General features: G+C 48.9%; 2 protein-coding genes across 3 annotated transcripts in view; one reads left to right on the plus strand and one right to left on the minus strand.

The window, feature by feature from the left end:
* Positions 1-2673: 2673 nt before the first annotated feature.
* Positions 2674-5036, minus strand: SOWAHA (sosondowah ankyrin repeat domain family member A). The gene is given in 2 exon segments (XM_066196955.1): positions 2674-4582; positions 4584-5036. Coding segments are annotated over 2 exon segments (1368 nt in total). The 3' UTR covers positions 2674-3667.
* A 9465-nt stretch (positions 5037-14501) lies between these two features.
* Positions 14502-17322, plus strand: part of SEPTIN8 (septin 8) — a 35785-nt gene continuing 32964 nt past the window's right edge. For both annotated transcript variants that reach the window (XM_066197415.1, XM_066197416.1), the window contains exon 1: positions 14502-14605. In XM_066197415.1, the coding sequence (XP_066053512.1) occupies positions 14576-14605 (30 nt within the window). In that variant the 5' untranslated portion in view covers positions 14502-14575. The remainder of the gene's footprint in view (positions 14606-17322) is intronic.

The following is a 17322-nucleotide window of genomic DNA, read 5'->3' on the forward strand; positions in this document are numbered from 1 at the left end:
CACACTGCTCAAACAGCCACATCCTAGAGGGCAAAGTCTGTCCCTTTGTGCAGAATCGTTGTTTAACGTTTGTTTGCAGAGCTCTTCAGAGCAAGTTTTTTAGCTGATACTCCTCAGAACAAAATGTGCCAAGGCACAGACAAACCAAGTTATCCTTAGCAGGCAGACTGAGCCAGGGTCAGGCAAACAGTAGCTTTCGTGATCCCTGGTGCTGCTGAATTAAAATCTGAGCTAGTTTTTATTTGTGTAGGCGCTCCACTGAATGCACAGTCACAGGGTGGGGGAATGACACTGCTCATGCTGCCTACAGGTCTAAAAACATTATCTTGATTTCAATTTGCATATCAGTAATGACTGTGCCTTAAAGAAGTGACCAAGGTGATTATCTACATTTTACAGCAGGAAGACTGAGACATGCTGAGACTGCAGGCTAGTAACCAAGGCAAAATACCATCCAGCTGCTGAGTCCTGCTCCTGTGCCTGATCTGTGCCTTCCATCTCCAGCCTTCCCCACCACTAAGCCCTCTCCAGGGTGCAGGAGAAGAGCCGGGGGTTGGGGGTTTCTCACGGTTTTTGTCTTTCCTGCTATTAGCTTTGATGGTGCCTTGGGCAGCCCCCAGCTCTGTGCTGGGCCAGGGATTCAAAGGCTGCATGCCCAGCCCGTGGCACAGCCCCTGCCCCGGGCCAGTGGGCTGAGGGAACCCAGTCCTCCTCTCAGTTGTTCCTGTGAAAACATCCTGGCTAAACTTCACAGCTGTCATTCGTTCAGGTGAAAATACTACTGCATTCCGCCAGATTTGGGCTTGAAAATGAGAATTAGGGAGAATCAGTCAAGCTGAGGGATTCATAAAACAGTCCTGTTTCAGCCTCTTGCAGAAAAACACTCTCATGATCACTCGTCGCCCTACAGTGTCCCTTCGCACAGTTTAAAGGGTGACACCGGAACCCAAAACCCAGCCAGGCTGACGGACTGGTTTGACTTCAAACTAAAGGCACTGTATATACCTGTAAGATTGCAGCAGTGCATTCTCAATACCTCTCTGTATTCGTCTGCACCTGAAGCTGTACTGCACCTCATGTACTCATCTCAGCCTGCCTAAACACTATCTTTTCCTTCATCAGCTCAACAAGGAGGAGGAATGAGCTGAGTCACTGCAATAACTTGCCGGCAGAGCCTGCCCCGGCCTACCCCACCCACGGCACCTTGTGAGCTCCCCACCTCTGTGACCTCGAGCCAAGCCTCCAGCACTCCCTGGGGAATGCTGGAGGAGGGCTCTTGCTGCTGGGCATTTTTCTATCACACCAGCTAATCGCTTCAATGCCTCTGAGGAAGCAGAGCAGAATTTTCTTGGTATGTGTTGCAATGAAGTCTTATCTCAGCTGTGACTTCTTTGACAGAACAATAGAGAAGCAATGAAACCTTCTCCCTACTTTCCCAGGGGTGAAATCACAACCATGCTCTCCAGATTCGTCAGGTGGAGTTTTTACACACAAAACACTCCATCCTTGAACCCTGCCTCTGGCTCATGTAGGCTTGAGTCTGAATGAGCACTCAAGTTCAGCAGTGTTGTTTGAACAGGTATCAAGCCTATACCCATAATTATTGAACAAACTTCTGAATAAGGCCAAGCCAAACTGAAGTGTTTGCAATTCCCACAGAAACAGAACGCTTTCACCAGGCAGTGTCAGTGCCTCAGAGGTAACATGAATGCACACACACACTTCTGTGGTTTCAGGGCAGAAAAAAAACCCCAAACAAATAATTCTATGTCCGTACACTTGGAAAGACAGTTTAAAACACAGCCCTGTTTTTCCCAGAACTCTGCAAGCTGACAGGGTGCAGCACAAATCAAGGCTTCAAAGGGCCACACTGGTCAATGGTCACACCAACAGCTAGAGAGCAAATTGGATTTTATTTTTTTTAAACCCTACTCCAGATATAGAAGTCATGAGGTGCTTGATCATTAACCTTTGCTTAACAACTTAATTAGTTCAATCCAGAAGCAGACCGGTGCAGAATAATCCAGTCTGTTCCTAGAACAGGTGCATCAGACCTGGCTGCAACCTCTGGTCACACTCCCAACGAATGTCATCAACTCCAGGAACTTCAGGGAGAGTGTTTTGAAGTAAAGAGGGCAGTGCCTCCATCTTCAGTCCTACAGCATTCCTTGTGAGTGTTTGGGACAAGCCAGTTAGAACCAATTACAAGTACTAGGTTTAATGCAAGGCAGAAAACAAAAACATTCCTGAAGTCACTGACTTGGAAGGAAAAGCATGCAAACAAGTGTTTCAATGCAGAAACCCAAACAGAGCCAGTGCAGCACTGCTCTCATCTTCAGCACCTCCCAATGATACAAGTTTCTAGTCATAGTTTTAGAGAAAACGTGCTGGTTTAGCAGACTTGCCCCAGAACTCGGACAGTGCTCATAGCTCTGCCTCTTTGCATTAACTTTAACCAAGCAATAATTAAAAAAATAATAGTCTTACTGCAAACCTATCATGCAGTTAGCGTGCTTTTTGAGCTATGTGTAGTTCTATATATAGAACAATTATGTTTATCATATAAAAGAAGATGAGTTTGTCTTAGGTCAATGATGCATGCTGTTGAGGTAAACACTGCTTATCATGGTCATGCAGAGGTTCTATCATGAAACACCTAACATTACATCAGCCCAACGTTTATAAATATTTATTGTAAATAGGTCAAAAAGGGCCAAGTTTTAAACAAAAAGAATCAGATATACAAGCCTAACTTTGTTTCCAGTTCCAGAAACTCTGACGGATCCAATTCCCAGTTTTTCAGTTTAGTTTTTCACTATCAACAAGATTTTTTATTCAGCTTAAGTTGATTTAACTACAGTAAAGTTTAAATGTTCACAGTATCATCAAGACATGGTAAGTACCACCTGGTCAAAAAGTCTTTCAGGAAGAGAGAAAAACTTAAACCACTAGACAAGCTTTCAGACTGAGGTAGACAAGTCATAGTGATGTGAGTGCTGAAGGTCAGGGTCTATCTTTTTAAGTAATTCATCTAATAAAATGCATCAGGCAATTGAAATTGTTATGTTAGTATTTCTGATGTGAAATACTGAATGAGTGAGAAACTCTCGACGTGAGAAACGTTGTTTTGAAAAAGTATACAACTTTTGTAAATAGAAATATCCTTCTTCTGCTACCAAAATAATCAGAAACATCATAGAAAACTATGCATCTTTCCTCTGATAATTTAATCCTGTTAGATAACAAGCCTTGTTATAAAGTAGCCAGCTACCAGCTTGCTGTTCACAGTGTAAAATATGCAATCCTTCACCTTGCTTCTGCTCTCCAGCTGAAGAACACAGATCAAGAAGGCTGTACCTCAGGCATTTTACCTGTCCATGCACACATAAGCTTTTAGTTTTTCAGTCATTAAGTATAAAGTTTGTGGTCTCCACCAAATCAGCACGATGGTACATACAGCATGGATAGCACTTCCTGGCAGCTCCCTTTCCACAGGCACCTGGGGCTGGGTTTCATGCTGTGGGCTTTGGATGTAGACCCTATCACTGATTCAGTTAAACATCCAAAAAGACAGACATGGAGAGAAAGAAATCCAAACTGCTTCTGCAAGAGAAAGCTGAAACACCAGCCATGCTATTAAACCATTTTGATCACAGTAAGGCAGAAGCTAGTGGCCAAAGAACAGCTCAGAAACGGGTCTGCGTTTCACAACCACCTCGTCGTCCTCCTCCGCTACCTCAGAGAGTGAGGAATATGAAGGGAAGCCCCCTCTGATCTTTGGCTTCCTCCTCGGGCCCGTAGTGGCAGTCAGAAGCTTGTTTAAAGTCGAAGGTCTCCTTAAACCCTTGGTGAGATCATAGAAAGCCATGTCATCGGATATGACTCCCAGGAACGTGCTGGTGGAGCTCAAGATTGAAGCTGCAAGCTTTGTAGACTTCTTGATGGGCATGGAGTGCTCCATGTTTTGGGAAAGCCTGGGGTCCCCCAGCAAGCGCCTGATTGTAAGGGACGTCCCTTCCTTTAAGTACTGGTGCGGCTTCTTCCCACTGTAGTCCCTGACGTCAATCTTGGCATGGTAGCAGTAGACGAGCAGGGTGATGATCTTCTCCTGGCCGTGTATGGCAGCCAGGTGCAGTGCCGTGTAGCCGCCATGCGACCTGGCATCCACATTGACACGGGACCCGCCCTTCTCGGCCGCTCGGATGATGTTGGTCACCATGTCGCAGTTGCCGCTCTTGGCGGCCCAGTGCAAGGCGGTGAAGCCGGAGATGAAGTCCCTGCGAGCCGCCAGACTGGCGTCGCCCAGCAGCAGCCCGTGCATCTGCTGCGACCACTGCCCGTCGGCCGCCAGCACCAGCCACTGGTGCTCCGCCTGCTCCAGGGGCACCACCGTCTCCTCGCTGGCCCGGTGGTTCTTGGGCCCCCTCCGCAGCCCGGGCGAGCGGTACCCGGCCTCCTCGTCCAGCGGCGGCGGGGACAGCGGGCTGGCCGCCTCCTCGGGCGGCCCCGGGGCGGCGGGGGGCTGCACGTAGCGCACGGGGAGCATGCAGGGCTTGGGCGGCGGCTCCCGCCGGGCGCCCCCCCGCGCCGCCGGGCAGGGGCACCCCGCCGCCGCCGCCCTGGAACAGGCCCCGCAGCTCGGCCACGGCCCGCGGCCCCGGCGGCTCCTCGGGGGGCGTCCCGGCGGGGGCCGGCTCGGGAACCGGCTCGGGGACGGCAACGGGGTCGGGGACGGCAACGGGGCCAGCGGCGCCGGCATCGCCCCCCGCCGGCGGGGCAGCGCGCAGCTGCTTCTTCAGCACCACGAACTTGACGCCGTCGATCTCCTTCACCGTGGCCACGGCGTTCACCGCCGCCTTGAACCGCTCCCGCCGCGCCGCCCGCCCCTCCGCGTCCCCGGCATCGGCACCGGCACGGGCCCCGCCGGCCTCCAGCAGCGGCCGGAAGGCGCTCACCAGCTCGGTGTTGCGCACCCGCCCGCCGCGCTCCCTCAGGAAGCCCATCACTGCCTCCGCGCTGATGTCGAGCTCCGCCATCCCGCCGCCACAGGTGGCGGTGGAGGCGGAGCCGCCGCCGCGCCGCCGCCTCCGCGCGGCGCAGGTTACCGGGAGCCCGCGGCGGTGGCTGCGCTCGCGGGCGGGAGGCACCTGCTGCGGCCGGCGCCTTCCCCGCGGCCGCTCCCACGGAGGTGCCCGGGCCGCCCCGCCCCGCCCCGCTCCGGGAGCGCAGCGGCCCCGCCGCCGGTCCCGCCCCGCCCGCGGGGCGGCGCTGCCGGCGGGGCCCGGCCCGGGCAGCGGGCGGGGGCGGCGGCACCGCGCGGGGCGGCGCGGACGCGGACCGCTCCCGAGATCCGGGGAGGGAGCGAGGGGATCGGAGGCTCCTCGGGCACCACTCAACGCTTCATCATTTACTCGTCTTCCAGCTTCCTAAAACGACTTGTTTGTTTGTTTTTCGTTGTTGTTGTTGGGTTTTTTTTTTTTTAGGATTTTTTGTTTAGTTGGTTTGGTTTTGGTTTTGTTTCAGTAGCAAATAAGTGGAGCAGCATTGGGTAGGAATAACTCTGCAGAGTTTGGTCTCCATTCCTGGAAAAGCCTCAGGTGTTCTGTGGGACCTGTGACCCTGCTGGGCAAGAGGCTGATGCCTCAAAATTAGTTAGAAGATGGATGGGTGGGTCAGTCTTTTGAAATATAATCACCTCTATGTGATACTTTATATTATCATATATATATATAATCAAGTTTTATTATCTGTGTCTTTTACCTATATTGCATCTACAATGTGGATGTATGTGTCTATTTAAACAATGAAATATTTACAGCATGGCTGCATCTGTTCATGTCCACCAGGAGAAGAGAGAGCTTCTCTTTTTATAGAGAAGCTGTCTCTGCCGTCTTTTCAATTACTTGTGCTTAAGCATTCAACATTACTGTTCTCGGCTCTACAGGAGAAAATAAATCCCAGAAAAATGCTTTTCCCCAGGCAAAGTAGGAGGACTGAAGACCTCTTGGAGGGATGTTCAGCCTGCAAACTTGTTTTCTCCTCCTCTGAATGTTGCAGTTAAGATCACTAAATCAATGCCTAAACAGTTTGTGTAGAAGAGCAAGAGAAGCTCAGAACGGAGTGAACAGTCAGTGTGGTATGAATACAGATAAAAGTAACTGTATGAGGATAGATAAGAAAAAGCAAATAGATTTGGAGTTGTTTTCAGTCTGAGAACTTTATGAAATGGAGTATCCTTTTATGACCAAGTGACCTGCCTTAGGGTAGGGAAGTCTGTGGATGTAGTCTACCTGAACTTCAGCAAAGGCTTCAATACTGCCTCCCACAGCCTTCTCCTGGAGATGATGGCAGCCCATGGCTTGGAGCCCACTCCTCTCTAAAGGGTTAAAACCTGCCGAATGTCTGAGCCCAGAGAGTGGTGGTGAATGGTGCCACATTCAGTTGGTCACTAGTGGGGTTCCCCGGGGCTCAGTATTGAGCCCAGTCCCGTTTAACATTTTTATTAATCATCTGGACGAGGGGCTGCTGAGAGCCCTCAGTAAGTTCTCAGATGATGACAAGTTGGGTGGGAGTGTTGATCTGCTGGAGGGTAAGAAGGCTCTGCAGAGGGATCTGAACAGGCTGGATCAATGGGCTGAGGCAAACGATGTGAGGGTCAACAAGGTGAAATGACAGGTCCTACACTGCAGCCACAGCAACCCCCTGCAGAGCTACAGGCTGAGGGCAGAATGGCTGGAAAGCATCCCAGTGGAAAAGAACCTGGAGGTGCTGGTTGAGCAGTGGCTCAGCACTGGTGAGGCCACACCTTGAGTGCTGTGTCCAGTTCTGGGCCCCTCAGTTCAGGAAGGACATTGAGGTGCTGGAGGTTTTTAGCCTGGGGAGACCTTACCACTCTGTAAGCACCTGAAAGGAGGCTGTAAAAAGCTGGGGTTTGGCCTTTTCTCCCAGGCAACCAGTGACAGGACAAGAGGAAATGGCCTTAAGCTGCACCAGGGGAGGTTCAGGTTGGGCATCAGAAGGGATTTCTTTACAGTAAAGATTTCAAACCCTGGAATGGTCTGCCCAGGGAGGTAGTGGGGTCTCCATCCCCAAAGTGTTCAAGGAATGACTGGACATAGCACTTAGTGCTCTGGTTTAGTAGACAAGGTGGTGTTTAGTCAAAGGCTTGATGATCTTGGAGGGCTTTTCCAACTTCAATGATTCTTTGATCAGTCTGTGTCAGTTTCCATTTTGAAGGCAATGTGAGGTATGTCCTCCTCATTGATGCTGACTTCCCTGTCGCCTCTTACTTACCTTTACTGAGGGTAGAAGAACCTTTTCCCACAGATTGTGTTTGGCATTCTTTCCCCTTCTCTCTCCATCTTTGTGCAAATGTCTGTAAAACTATTTCATCTGTTAATGAGCTGGCACTGAACCAGTTCCTCAAAATAATTTTGCTGCTCTAATGCTTTTTCACATAATAATAGTGTGTAATCTTCTTGTATTAGTTCTGTGTTTCTATGTGAATCGCACACCTATTACTGCCTTTTCACATGGCCTGAACAGCAACCTTGCCCTTGCTGAGGCAACCACTTGAGCAGTGTTCTGCAATGCTCTATAGCTCATGGCATTGCCTGCCCTATGTAGAGAGCTAAAAATGACCCTGCATCCAAATACTAATTGCTGTGCCTTGCTTTCACTGTTCAGATCCTTACTAGAATCTCTCGCAGGCGTAAGAAAATCTCAGCAGTCTGTGATTTTTGCATTGCAAACTTTCAGCTGTACCCCAGGATTATAGTTCATATCTGCAAATGAGAGTGAGGAGGAGGGAAAATGATTCAGAAGAACAGGCTCTTATAAAAAACTATTTTCTTATGTTAAAAATGTTAAGGGAGAAGTTGCTCCAGTTGCTTGAATTGGTTCAAGGAGGGGAAGGTCTCTGACTCACTGCACGCTGTCCCTCTCTGCACAGCATCACACCCCTGCAGCACTGTGTCCTTTGAGACCCACAAGGGTGCTGTCACATGCCACCTGTCATATCCCCAGCCCAGCACCATTCCTGCAGAGGGATCTCCCTGCACCAGGCTCCCAGGACACTTCACTGCCTCTCTGCCAAGCCTCTCTGAGTGCTTGCATTGGGTCAAGGTCCAAAAAGAGGGGAGCTACTGAGACTGTTCCCCTCTGCAGATCCTGGCATTCCCCATTGCTGCAGAGCACAAGGACACATAGCCAGGAGGTCACAGGAGACAGGATGTTTACATCTGCACCTCGTGCCATGCAAAGTCTGAACTGGTTGCTCTGGTTTAACTGCCCTGACACAATGACCTCTGCCCAGGTAATGCCTCCAGCCACCTGTCCCACACGCACTCTCTTCATGGGTAACCCATGGCATGTGGTTGTGCTCCTTTTCACAATCTTTCAGTGATCTAACACATTAACCTCCTATACTATCTGTAATAAAGAAGAAAACAAGACATCTGGCTAATCACCTGTACCAGTCCAGACCACACACATCCTGTTTGCCAACCTTTCCCTTTAGCTGTTGATGCCTTTTGGTTGCCCACCATTCAGGATGAATGCCAAGTGTCAGAGGACCAGCTCCAAGGAGCTCCTCTTAGACTGCTGAGTGCTGATCACACTGATCAGATTATGGGGCAGAAATTAAACCCTTTGAATGAATTTTATTAATAGAGATAATAAAATCCTGGAACATCATGGGTGTTCATCAGTCATCCAAAATTTCCAGCCTTCAGAAAGCATGAGAAGTTTTGCTTCTTTCTGTGTCACCAAAAACCTACAAAGCAAGTATTTCTTGTTGGGCTATTTACAGAATATTGTGGGCTGCTTCGTAGGAGATCTCAAGCCAACTGTCTTGATATTTTTCATTTATTGACTGAGACAAAAACAATATACCAAAGCCCATGATTAGATTAATTTACTACTACATTTTAAACACAGATATTGAAGTTTGTTTTTTCTGCATCACAGGCTGTAGAGAGCTGGCCTCTATTAATAACCATGTGACTGATGAGAGTTAGTTACCTTTCCTGTGAAGAAATTTCCCCAACTCGAATTATCATTATTACAGTGAAATAAACTGTATAGTGAACCTGGGAGCTTTTCCCACCCCCTCAGAGGAGGGAGGTGAAGGTTATATGACTGTAATTATCCACACCACACAAAACCAGGGAATAAATGAAGTGAGAGATCAAGCACAGTATCTAGCCAAAGCAAAGAAGTTTTTAGTGCCCAAAACTGAAGGAAATGGTACCCTAGGTCTTGCTCTTTCCCACGTGAATATTCTCAGGGAAGCCACAGGGAAGATGAGATGCCAGGCTGGAAGCAAAAGAGGAAGAAAAGGGAATGTAGAGGATAGTCCCAGGCAGACAGGATGCTGCTGCTTTGTAAAAAGGTGAAGCTTAGCTGGTAATGACTACAGATGGGACTTTTACCTCAAGGAAAAGTTATTTTCCTCAAAAATGAAATCAGGGTTCCCAGAAAAAAAATAGGATGAAAAAACCCATGGTTTCCCATTTTCTTGTTGATATTTTCATGCAAAACAAAGACCACACATTGTGAGGGAAAATAGCTCTTTCTTTGTTCCATGCAGTAACCTACCATAGATAAACAATTGAGCAAAAGTCTGTGAAGGAGGGGGGGGGGGGGGGGGGGGGGGGAAGGGGAGGGGAGATTATTTACAGATAAAAGGGATTTTCTCATAAATGAGAAGGATTCAGCTCTAACTCAAGGACCTCAGTAACCAGTTCAGAAGATGTTTCTTAACAGCAGCCATTCAAACTCAGTTTTCTGTGTATCTCAGAGTCTGTATGTATTAAATACTGCTTGTTCACACAGATGAGGCAAGGATTCATCCCAAGTATCCTCTGTGTTTCAGATGGTGCCTGCGAACTTGATGGGATTTTAACAGGATACTGCAGTGAGGTTCAGTGTGGTAACAGAATCATCAGCTCACAGAATGGTTTGGGTTGGAAGGGATTGTCACTATAGGACATGAAAGAACCACACTCACCCGTCAGGCTGAGAAGTGAGGAGAGAAAGGGGAAGTTTATTATGATTTGGGGTTTTTATAGGGTTTGGAATTTTTTCAGGGATTGGGGGACAAGAGTAACATCTCTCTGACTCCAGTGGTCAACTTAGAAGTCCATCAATTTGTCCTTCCCCCTGGAAAGGATGCATATTTACAAAATATCAGTCTTTGTTTTTGTTACAAGCTGAGAAAGCTCCAGTCCAAGAATGAAAACATCAGAAGACTGAAAAATCAGGGCGACAAGGGGCCTTATATCTCCCAGCCTCCCTGCCATGGCCAGGGACACCTTCCACTCTCCCAGGCCCATCCAGCCTGGCCTTGAACACTTCCAGGGATGGGGCATCCACAGCTTCTCTGGACAGCCTGTGCCAGGGCCTCCCCACCCCCACAGGAAGGAGTTTTCTTCTAATAGCAAATCTAAATCAACCCTCTGCTGCACTTAAGCATTAGGCAGCAGGGAAATGTGGGGTCTGATTCTATATGGAAATGGACCTACAGCTCCAATTGACTTCCAGCTTAGAAAGATAGCACTTCTATAGAGATGCCTCATGAGCTCCATATATTGTCAGTATAACCAATGAAAGTTTAATAAAGTGCTTGGTGGTGTTGATGCTAAAAGAGTAGCTATAAATCATCTGATTTCTAGGAATCCCCATGACACACAGTGAGAAATGTATAGTTATCCAAAAGCTCCTTCCTCTGGCCTGCGTTGAAAACCCTGAAGGAGTTTAAACTCTGCACCACCTGGATTTAAAAATCAAGGATTTTATTCAGCCCTGAAAGTTGGAGCCATCCTCAAATGGCGTTGGTCTTGCTTCTGTACTCATGAGGGATGATCTCTTGCTCTCTGTGTCTGCCTATGAAGTCAAAGGGGCTGTGTGGCAGCATTTCTCTCTCTCCACTTTCATTGCCTATACCTGTGCTCACAGTGTGAAGAAGTAAAGCACCTTCCGCTGATCTCCCCAACCATCAGAACTGTGCTGCTGCAATGCCACCATCCCTGCAGAGAGGGACATTTCCCCAGCTCTCCCCAGGAAAAAGATTCCAGGGACACATTTGTGCCTCTCCAGTCCTTTGTGCTCTCTGTCCCAGGTCTTCACCTGTAAAAAAGCCACAGCTCATCTTAAATTCACTGTGGTTTTAGCAGGTACAAATATTCTATGAAATTTAAAGTCCTTGCAGGAGTATCCAGCACTATAATATAAATTCAATTACGGAGCTATTAGGATTAATTTGCATAACAATTAGCAGTTAAAGGAGTCACCAAATCCAAGCCGCTTCTCTTGAAGCAGTTTTATGCAACTGAGCCTTTTGAAATCAGCAGGGTTTCTCTTGATTTGGCATTAGAAATAGACTGCTTTTGGAAATAACAAGGTGATTAAAAGAATAACTGTGAGCTTTTATACAGTGCTCTGCTGTCACAGAGATCTGCCCTACGCTGGTGGCAGCGCTGCTGGACAAAGGGACAGAGGACTGCAGCTCCAGGAGGTCCGAGCAGCGCAGCTCAGGGCCAGGAGGCAGCAGCGTTGGCTCTTGATCTGTTGCAATGGCTCACAATTTCCTTTGTGCTGTGAATCTGACCTGCAGCTCACAGAAACCGGCAACTGTTTGGGAGTGAAAGGAATGAGAAGGAGGTGTCTTTACAAAAAAACCTGTGGGCCTGATGGTAGATAAAGCCAGATACAGAGAGGTGGAAGAAGCACTGGACAGAACCATAAATTGCATAGGAATTCCACTAATTGACACAGGCTGTTACTCTCTCAAGACTGTGCTACATCTCTGGGTTTAGAGAAAACAAAACAAAAAAAACCAAAAACCCCCCCCCAAAAAAACCCCCAGAGACACAAGGAAAAAGAAAAACGGAGGGGCGAGGTACACATTAGAAGGGGGTATTAGGCATTTTGGGAAGTCTGCACCTCTCAAGTACCTCAGGCAATGGGGAAAGAGAGAGGGAAATGAAGCCGGGAAATTAGGATAAAAACAGGCTAAATCCTCTAAACATTTTGAGAGACCCCAGGGAAAATGGCCCATACCCTCTCCTTTTATTTGAATAAAGTTACAGGACTCCTCTGTCTCCTTTTTGGATATAAACTTCTGGCGTTTGTGGATTAATTTTCCTGACAGGAATCAGCTTTTGTGAGCCTTGTCTTGTTCCATTGTGCACTTTATTGTAATCGAATAGAGGTCTTAATGAATCAAAATCAATTGCTTCTCCAAAAGTACCTGGCATTTAGGACATTTAGGCTTGTGTTAAGCAAGAGTTTTACACTGTCTTAAATAAGGACTCACGAAGATGATTGTAAAGTTAAAAAAAAAAAAAAAGAGAGACAAAACCAAACAAAAAAAACCCCACTTTCAGGTATTCTTATCTGTTTATTTTTGCTTCTTTGTGATACATGAATGCAGCCTGGAAAGTTAACTCTGCTTCTGTATTAACTGTTTGACTTGCATCTGTACATCAGAAATATCAGATTTTAGCTTCCACATTTTTGCTGAGGGAGCCAGGGAGAACTGGAAAACCTTTGGGAATCAGCCAAAGAAAGAAGGTGATAAAATGAATGTCTGGTCTGCAGGAACATTTCACTCGCAAGAGGTAAATGAATAAAAGGTTCAGCAAGCTTGTAACACTGCTCAGGCTTGGCTTCAGGTGCCAGGGACCAGCAGGACAGCTTTGCTGTCCCTGGCAGCATTAAGAGCTGTGGCTGTGACAGCAAAAAGGTTGGGGGTGGATTTGGTAATTTTTGGTGAAAATAAATTAACAGATGCTGTTCAGCAATGACCTTTTTAAAGAAGTACATTTTAAAAAACCTGTCTTTATCCACAACTAATACATGGATGAGCAGAATTAATTTGGTTGTAGGCAGTCTGCTTAGGAAAGAGAAAAACAGCTCCTTTGACCCGCACTAGATCTATCATATTTCAAAAAGCCAATCATTTGGATTACACCACCTCAGAAAATGCCTTGAAATTGCTTAAAGGGAGAATACAACCTTCTTCCTAATCTCTGATCCCTCTAACCCTTGCCCTCCCCCTTCAATTACCTACATTTAACTTTATATCCTGTATTATTCCTCCAGCATAAGCACAGGGCCCTTTCTGGAACGAACGGTGTTTCCCAGAACTCCTGCAGTTCACAAAGAGGCTTGGGAAGAATCAAAGATGTGGAGATATAAAATACGGACACCTGCTTCCCGGGCACAGCCAGCCCTCATGCTTCTCGGGCACAGCCACTGGAGTTCTCGTGGTAACGCTGTCCCTGTCCTCTGTTTCCTTCTCCTTCTCTCTTTTTCCCTCTCTGTTCCTTTTCCTATCCCCCGTTAATAAAAACACTTACCCTTTTTTATCAATAAACGGTTCTCAGATATAATACTGCTGCATTTGCGCTTTATTTTCGTCCGAGAAATCTATCAAAAGAATCCTCCCCGAGTCCCCCTTTTAGAGTGGAACGGGACAAGTGGTAGGAGGAATTATTTTCTTGGGGGGTTCAAAACGATCCTCATGAGTCCCTTCATCGCAAAGAGCATTGTAGGTAGAAGTATTTGGTCTCTTTGACCCAACCCAGCTCTCCAAATCTGAAGAGTGGATTGCTCCAAGAGAGAGGGTGAGGTAGAAAGGTGAGGACATAGCAGGGACAGAGGGCAAAGCTTCAGGCAAAACCAGGGCACCAGAGAGATTAGCGGTGCAGATCTGGTCTAGTGACCCAGCAGCACGACCGAGCACACACGGCTCTGGTGAGCTGTTCCCGGGTAGCTGCACTGCAGCAGAGGGCACCAGAAAGCAACAGAAACACCGCGGTGCTAACCGCTCGTGAAATACCAATGTCTGCGTTACGGAGACTGGCGGTGGCCTTGGCTCTGTGCCTTAGGTGGGAAGGAATGATGAAGACTTCACAGTCCTCTGTTGCATACTTTAAATGAGCATAAACACGGGCGGCGTTAATGGCCGTGAGCTCTAGTGTCCCGGCTCAAACCCACGCTGTAGCTGCCACCCTGGTGTGGCTCCCCGCGTGTTACAGAGGCTCCTCGGTGCAGAGGTACCGCTGCCCCGCGGAATGTGATGTGGAATGTGCCCCGTCCTTCCAGCACGCTGACCGCTGGAGACCTTGCCGAGATGGGTCTGTGTGACCCCTGCAGAGGATGCTCCCGGCCCGGCCGCGTTCTGAGGGCGCTCACAGCCCCGTTCTCCTGCCAGGGCCACCCGTGCCATGTGCTCGGCCCAGACCGGCACCTGACCCCCGGCAGGGGCGTGGGGCAGCCCGACCGCGGTCCCCCCTTCCACTCCCCTCCGGGGCCGAGGGAGCCGCTCTGCGGGCGGCGGCACCGCCCCGCCGGGGAGGGAGGGAGGGAGGGAGGGCTGGCCCCCGCCCCGCTCCGCCCCGGCCCGGCCGTGCCCGTCCCCTCGGCTCCCCGGGTCCGGCGGGCGGGCGGCGCCTGCGGCGGGCGGAGGGAGTTTCCAGGAAGTGGCCATATTGGATCCATTCAGCCGCAGCCACTCGCGGCGGGCAGCGACAGCAGCGCTCCTGCCGCCGGAGCGGAGCCAGCCCCGGCCATGGCCGCCACCGACCTGGAGCGCTTCTCGGTGAGCAGACCGCGCTCTCGTACGCGCCTCTCCTCGGCCGCGCAACTTGGCGGTTCTTTGTCGCTGGGATGCGGGGGAATGACCCCGCGGGTGGTGGGTCCGGGACCCCGCGGGGGATGCGCAGCCGCTGCCCGGCGGCGGCGGCGGCATCGCGGGGAGTTGCGGAGGGAGCGGTGCGATGCCGGTGCGGGGAAAGTCCTTGCGGGAACGTCCTGCCCGCGCCGTGGGCGGAGGGAGCAGCGGCTGAAGGGTTCCGGCGCCTCGCAGCCGCCTCTGGTGCTGGCCCCGGCTCCGCCACCTTCGGGGACTCCTGCCGGGGTGCCCGGGGTGCTCGTAAAGGGTGTCCGGGATCCGTGTGTCTGCAGGCATGCATCACCCCGCCGAGACAGGCGGCAGGAAATGGGGTCAGACCTTCCCGAATAGCAATTGTTTACATACCACTGGTATCCAAACACTCCGCGGTAGTAACCTAGCGGTGTGTATATAATACAGCGAAAGACACGCTGATTTAAGCACGGGTAAAGCAAACCCTTGAGGCTGGCTGCTCTCTGAGCCAATGTATGAGGAATGCCGTACAGCAAATATGGAGCGTGACCTGTGCACTGCCGCCTCTCTGCAGCTCACATGTTGTATAACTGCTATCGGAAGTCAATCTGGCTAAAATCTGCCGGCCCTAAACTATTCTTTGTCTACAGCTTGAATTTTCTGTTGCTGTTGGAAGGCTGTTCTCGTTAAATAGCTTGGTGTTATGTCTTGTACGCTCTCAGAGCTAAAAACGTTTTTACCGCATTAAATAGCATAGCTCTCCAAAGTCGAAATAGTCTGGTGTGATATTACTAAATAAATGGGAACAGCAGTGGTGGCTGTCTGAATTATAGGCATGCCCTTTGAGCACAAACAAGTCCCTGCTACTGTTTTCTCTGTAAGCTACTTTCTGCCAAGGATCTCAAACCCTGCTTCATTTCTTTGAATCCTGGCCCAAAAGTTTCCATCTCAGGAATGACTTTTCAAGACTGTCACTTACTTAAAACTTGCATAAAGGAAAATTGAATTTGGGCTCATATGTAAGAAAGCTAATGTTTCTAGGCTCTGGGAGGTGTAGATTAAGGTGAAGACAGTGGTGGAGAATGAAAATACCAATACTCTCTCACTGCAATTCTTTCTCCATTTGTATCGTATAAAAATACTTCTGATGTTAATTTGGTGTGCCTGCTGTTGTCTGTGCAGGTTTTCATAGGTGTTACAGGAACCTAAAATATTGCCTAGTTCTGGAGAAAATTAATTTGCTTTTTTTGGTGGGGGTACATGAATGCTTAGTGTACTTACATCAGTACACTGTCACTTTGATTTATAAAAAAAGAAAGGCGAAAAAACCTCCTGAAGGTGCTTGGCTCTCATTTGGGCACCGAAGGGAAATGGCTGAGCTCCAGCATGGCTTGAGTGCCCAACTCCATTAGGAAGAAATCTGCTTGCTTTGTGCAAGGAGCAGGGATGGATTTATAGGGCTTTGCAGGCGCAGTAGGTCTGGTGCTCTGATGATCTCAGTTTGCCTTTTGCCTGGAACCTTGGCTCTGGCAGAGGTGGGTGGGAGAGCAACATCTCCTTTCCATTTGATGTGGGGCAGGTGTCTGTGCCAGCTGCTGTTTCCTTTACCCCTAGCTTGTGTGTCAGCTGTTGTTCCTCCAGCAGTATCACGGAAACCTCGTGATTCAGGTGTTCTGAGTTGTTCTTTCTGCAGGGCTTACAGGTTTCTTGTTGCCAGTTTATATTACTGTACCTCAGCTTCCTGAGCATGAAGTCCATGTGGGAGTAGCTTGTCACTGCCAAGCAAAGGTGATGATAAATTCACTTATTTTTACCGGCTGTTTGTATTTGCAGTAAGAAATAATGCTGAAAAAGCCTCTGAAGGAGGGTTTTGATACACAATGGGTCATGATTGGTGAAGCTATTTATAAGTGTCCAGCTGACACTGATATCCTGGAATGTAATGACCCTTAGGTTTGGATAATGTGTTTGGTAAACTCCCCAGATGCACGCTCCTCTTGTAGAGTCCTCTGTCTCCAGCACAATAAAGTTCCTTCAAGTGCTGCTGTTGGAAATGACCAACAAAAATAAATGAAAGGAAGCTGGCTCATGGAAAGCTACCTCTGAGGCAGCAGGATCACACCAGTGGTGCTCAACACCACCTTTGTTTTTGTGGCTGTAGTGTTGTGAGAGAGATTTGCTTCAACCCTTGGAGACTGAAGTTTTCTGCTCATCTGCTCTGGTAACCACAGCTGTGTTCAGGGCTTGGGCTGCAGGCGTCGCTTCTGGAGAGCCAAAGCTGCTCACCACCAGGGTGGAAGTAAAACTGATAAAGTTTGGTTCATTTATGAAATCCTTCTATTTTGTCATTTAACCTCAGAGCTTCTGCATTGCCTGGGCTGGCCAGTGCTGAGTTAGCACATGTGGTGACTGCGCTGGAGCAGACACTAGCAGTGTTAGCAAGGATGTTGGGATGTTGAGTGGGAAACAGCCCAACCATCATGTGCAAGTGGAAGCCAGGAGGTGCTTGAAATGCAGAAGCTCTGAAGGAGCTTGGAAAAGCTGGAAGGAGAAAAAGTGACAGAGAAGCGACTGGAGATGCATAGGAGAATAAATGGGATGAGGTGTGAGACTGAGACTCTAAGACTTCTGCTTTCCCAAATCTGTTGCTTTCTCTCTTTTTAAATAAAACC

The sequence above is a fragment of the Chamaea fasciata genome, unplaced genomic scaffold (genome assembly GCF_029207755.1).
Source record: "Chamaea fasciata isolate MVZ Bird 193981 ecotype frontalis unplaced genomic scaffold, bChaFas1.0.hap1 SCAF_15, whole genome shotgun sequence".
NCBI lineage: Eukaryota > Metazoa > Chordata > Aves > Passeriformes > Sylviidae > Chamaea > Chamaea fasciata.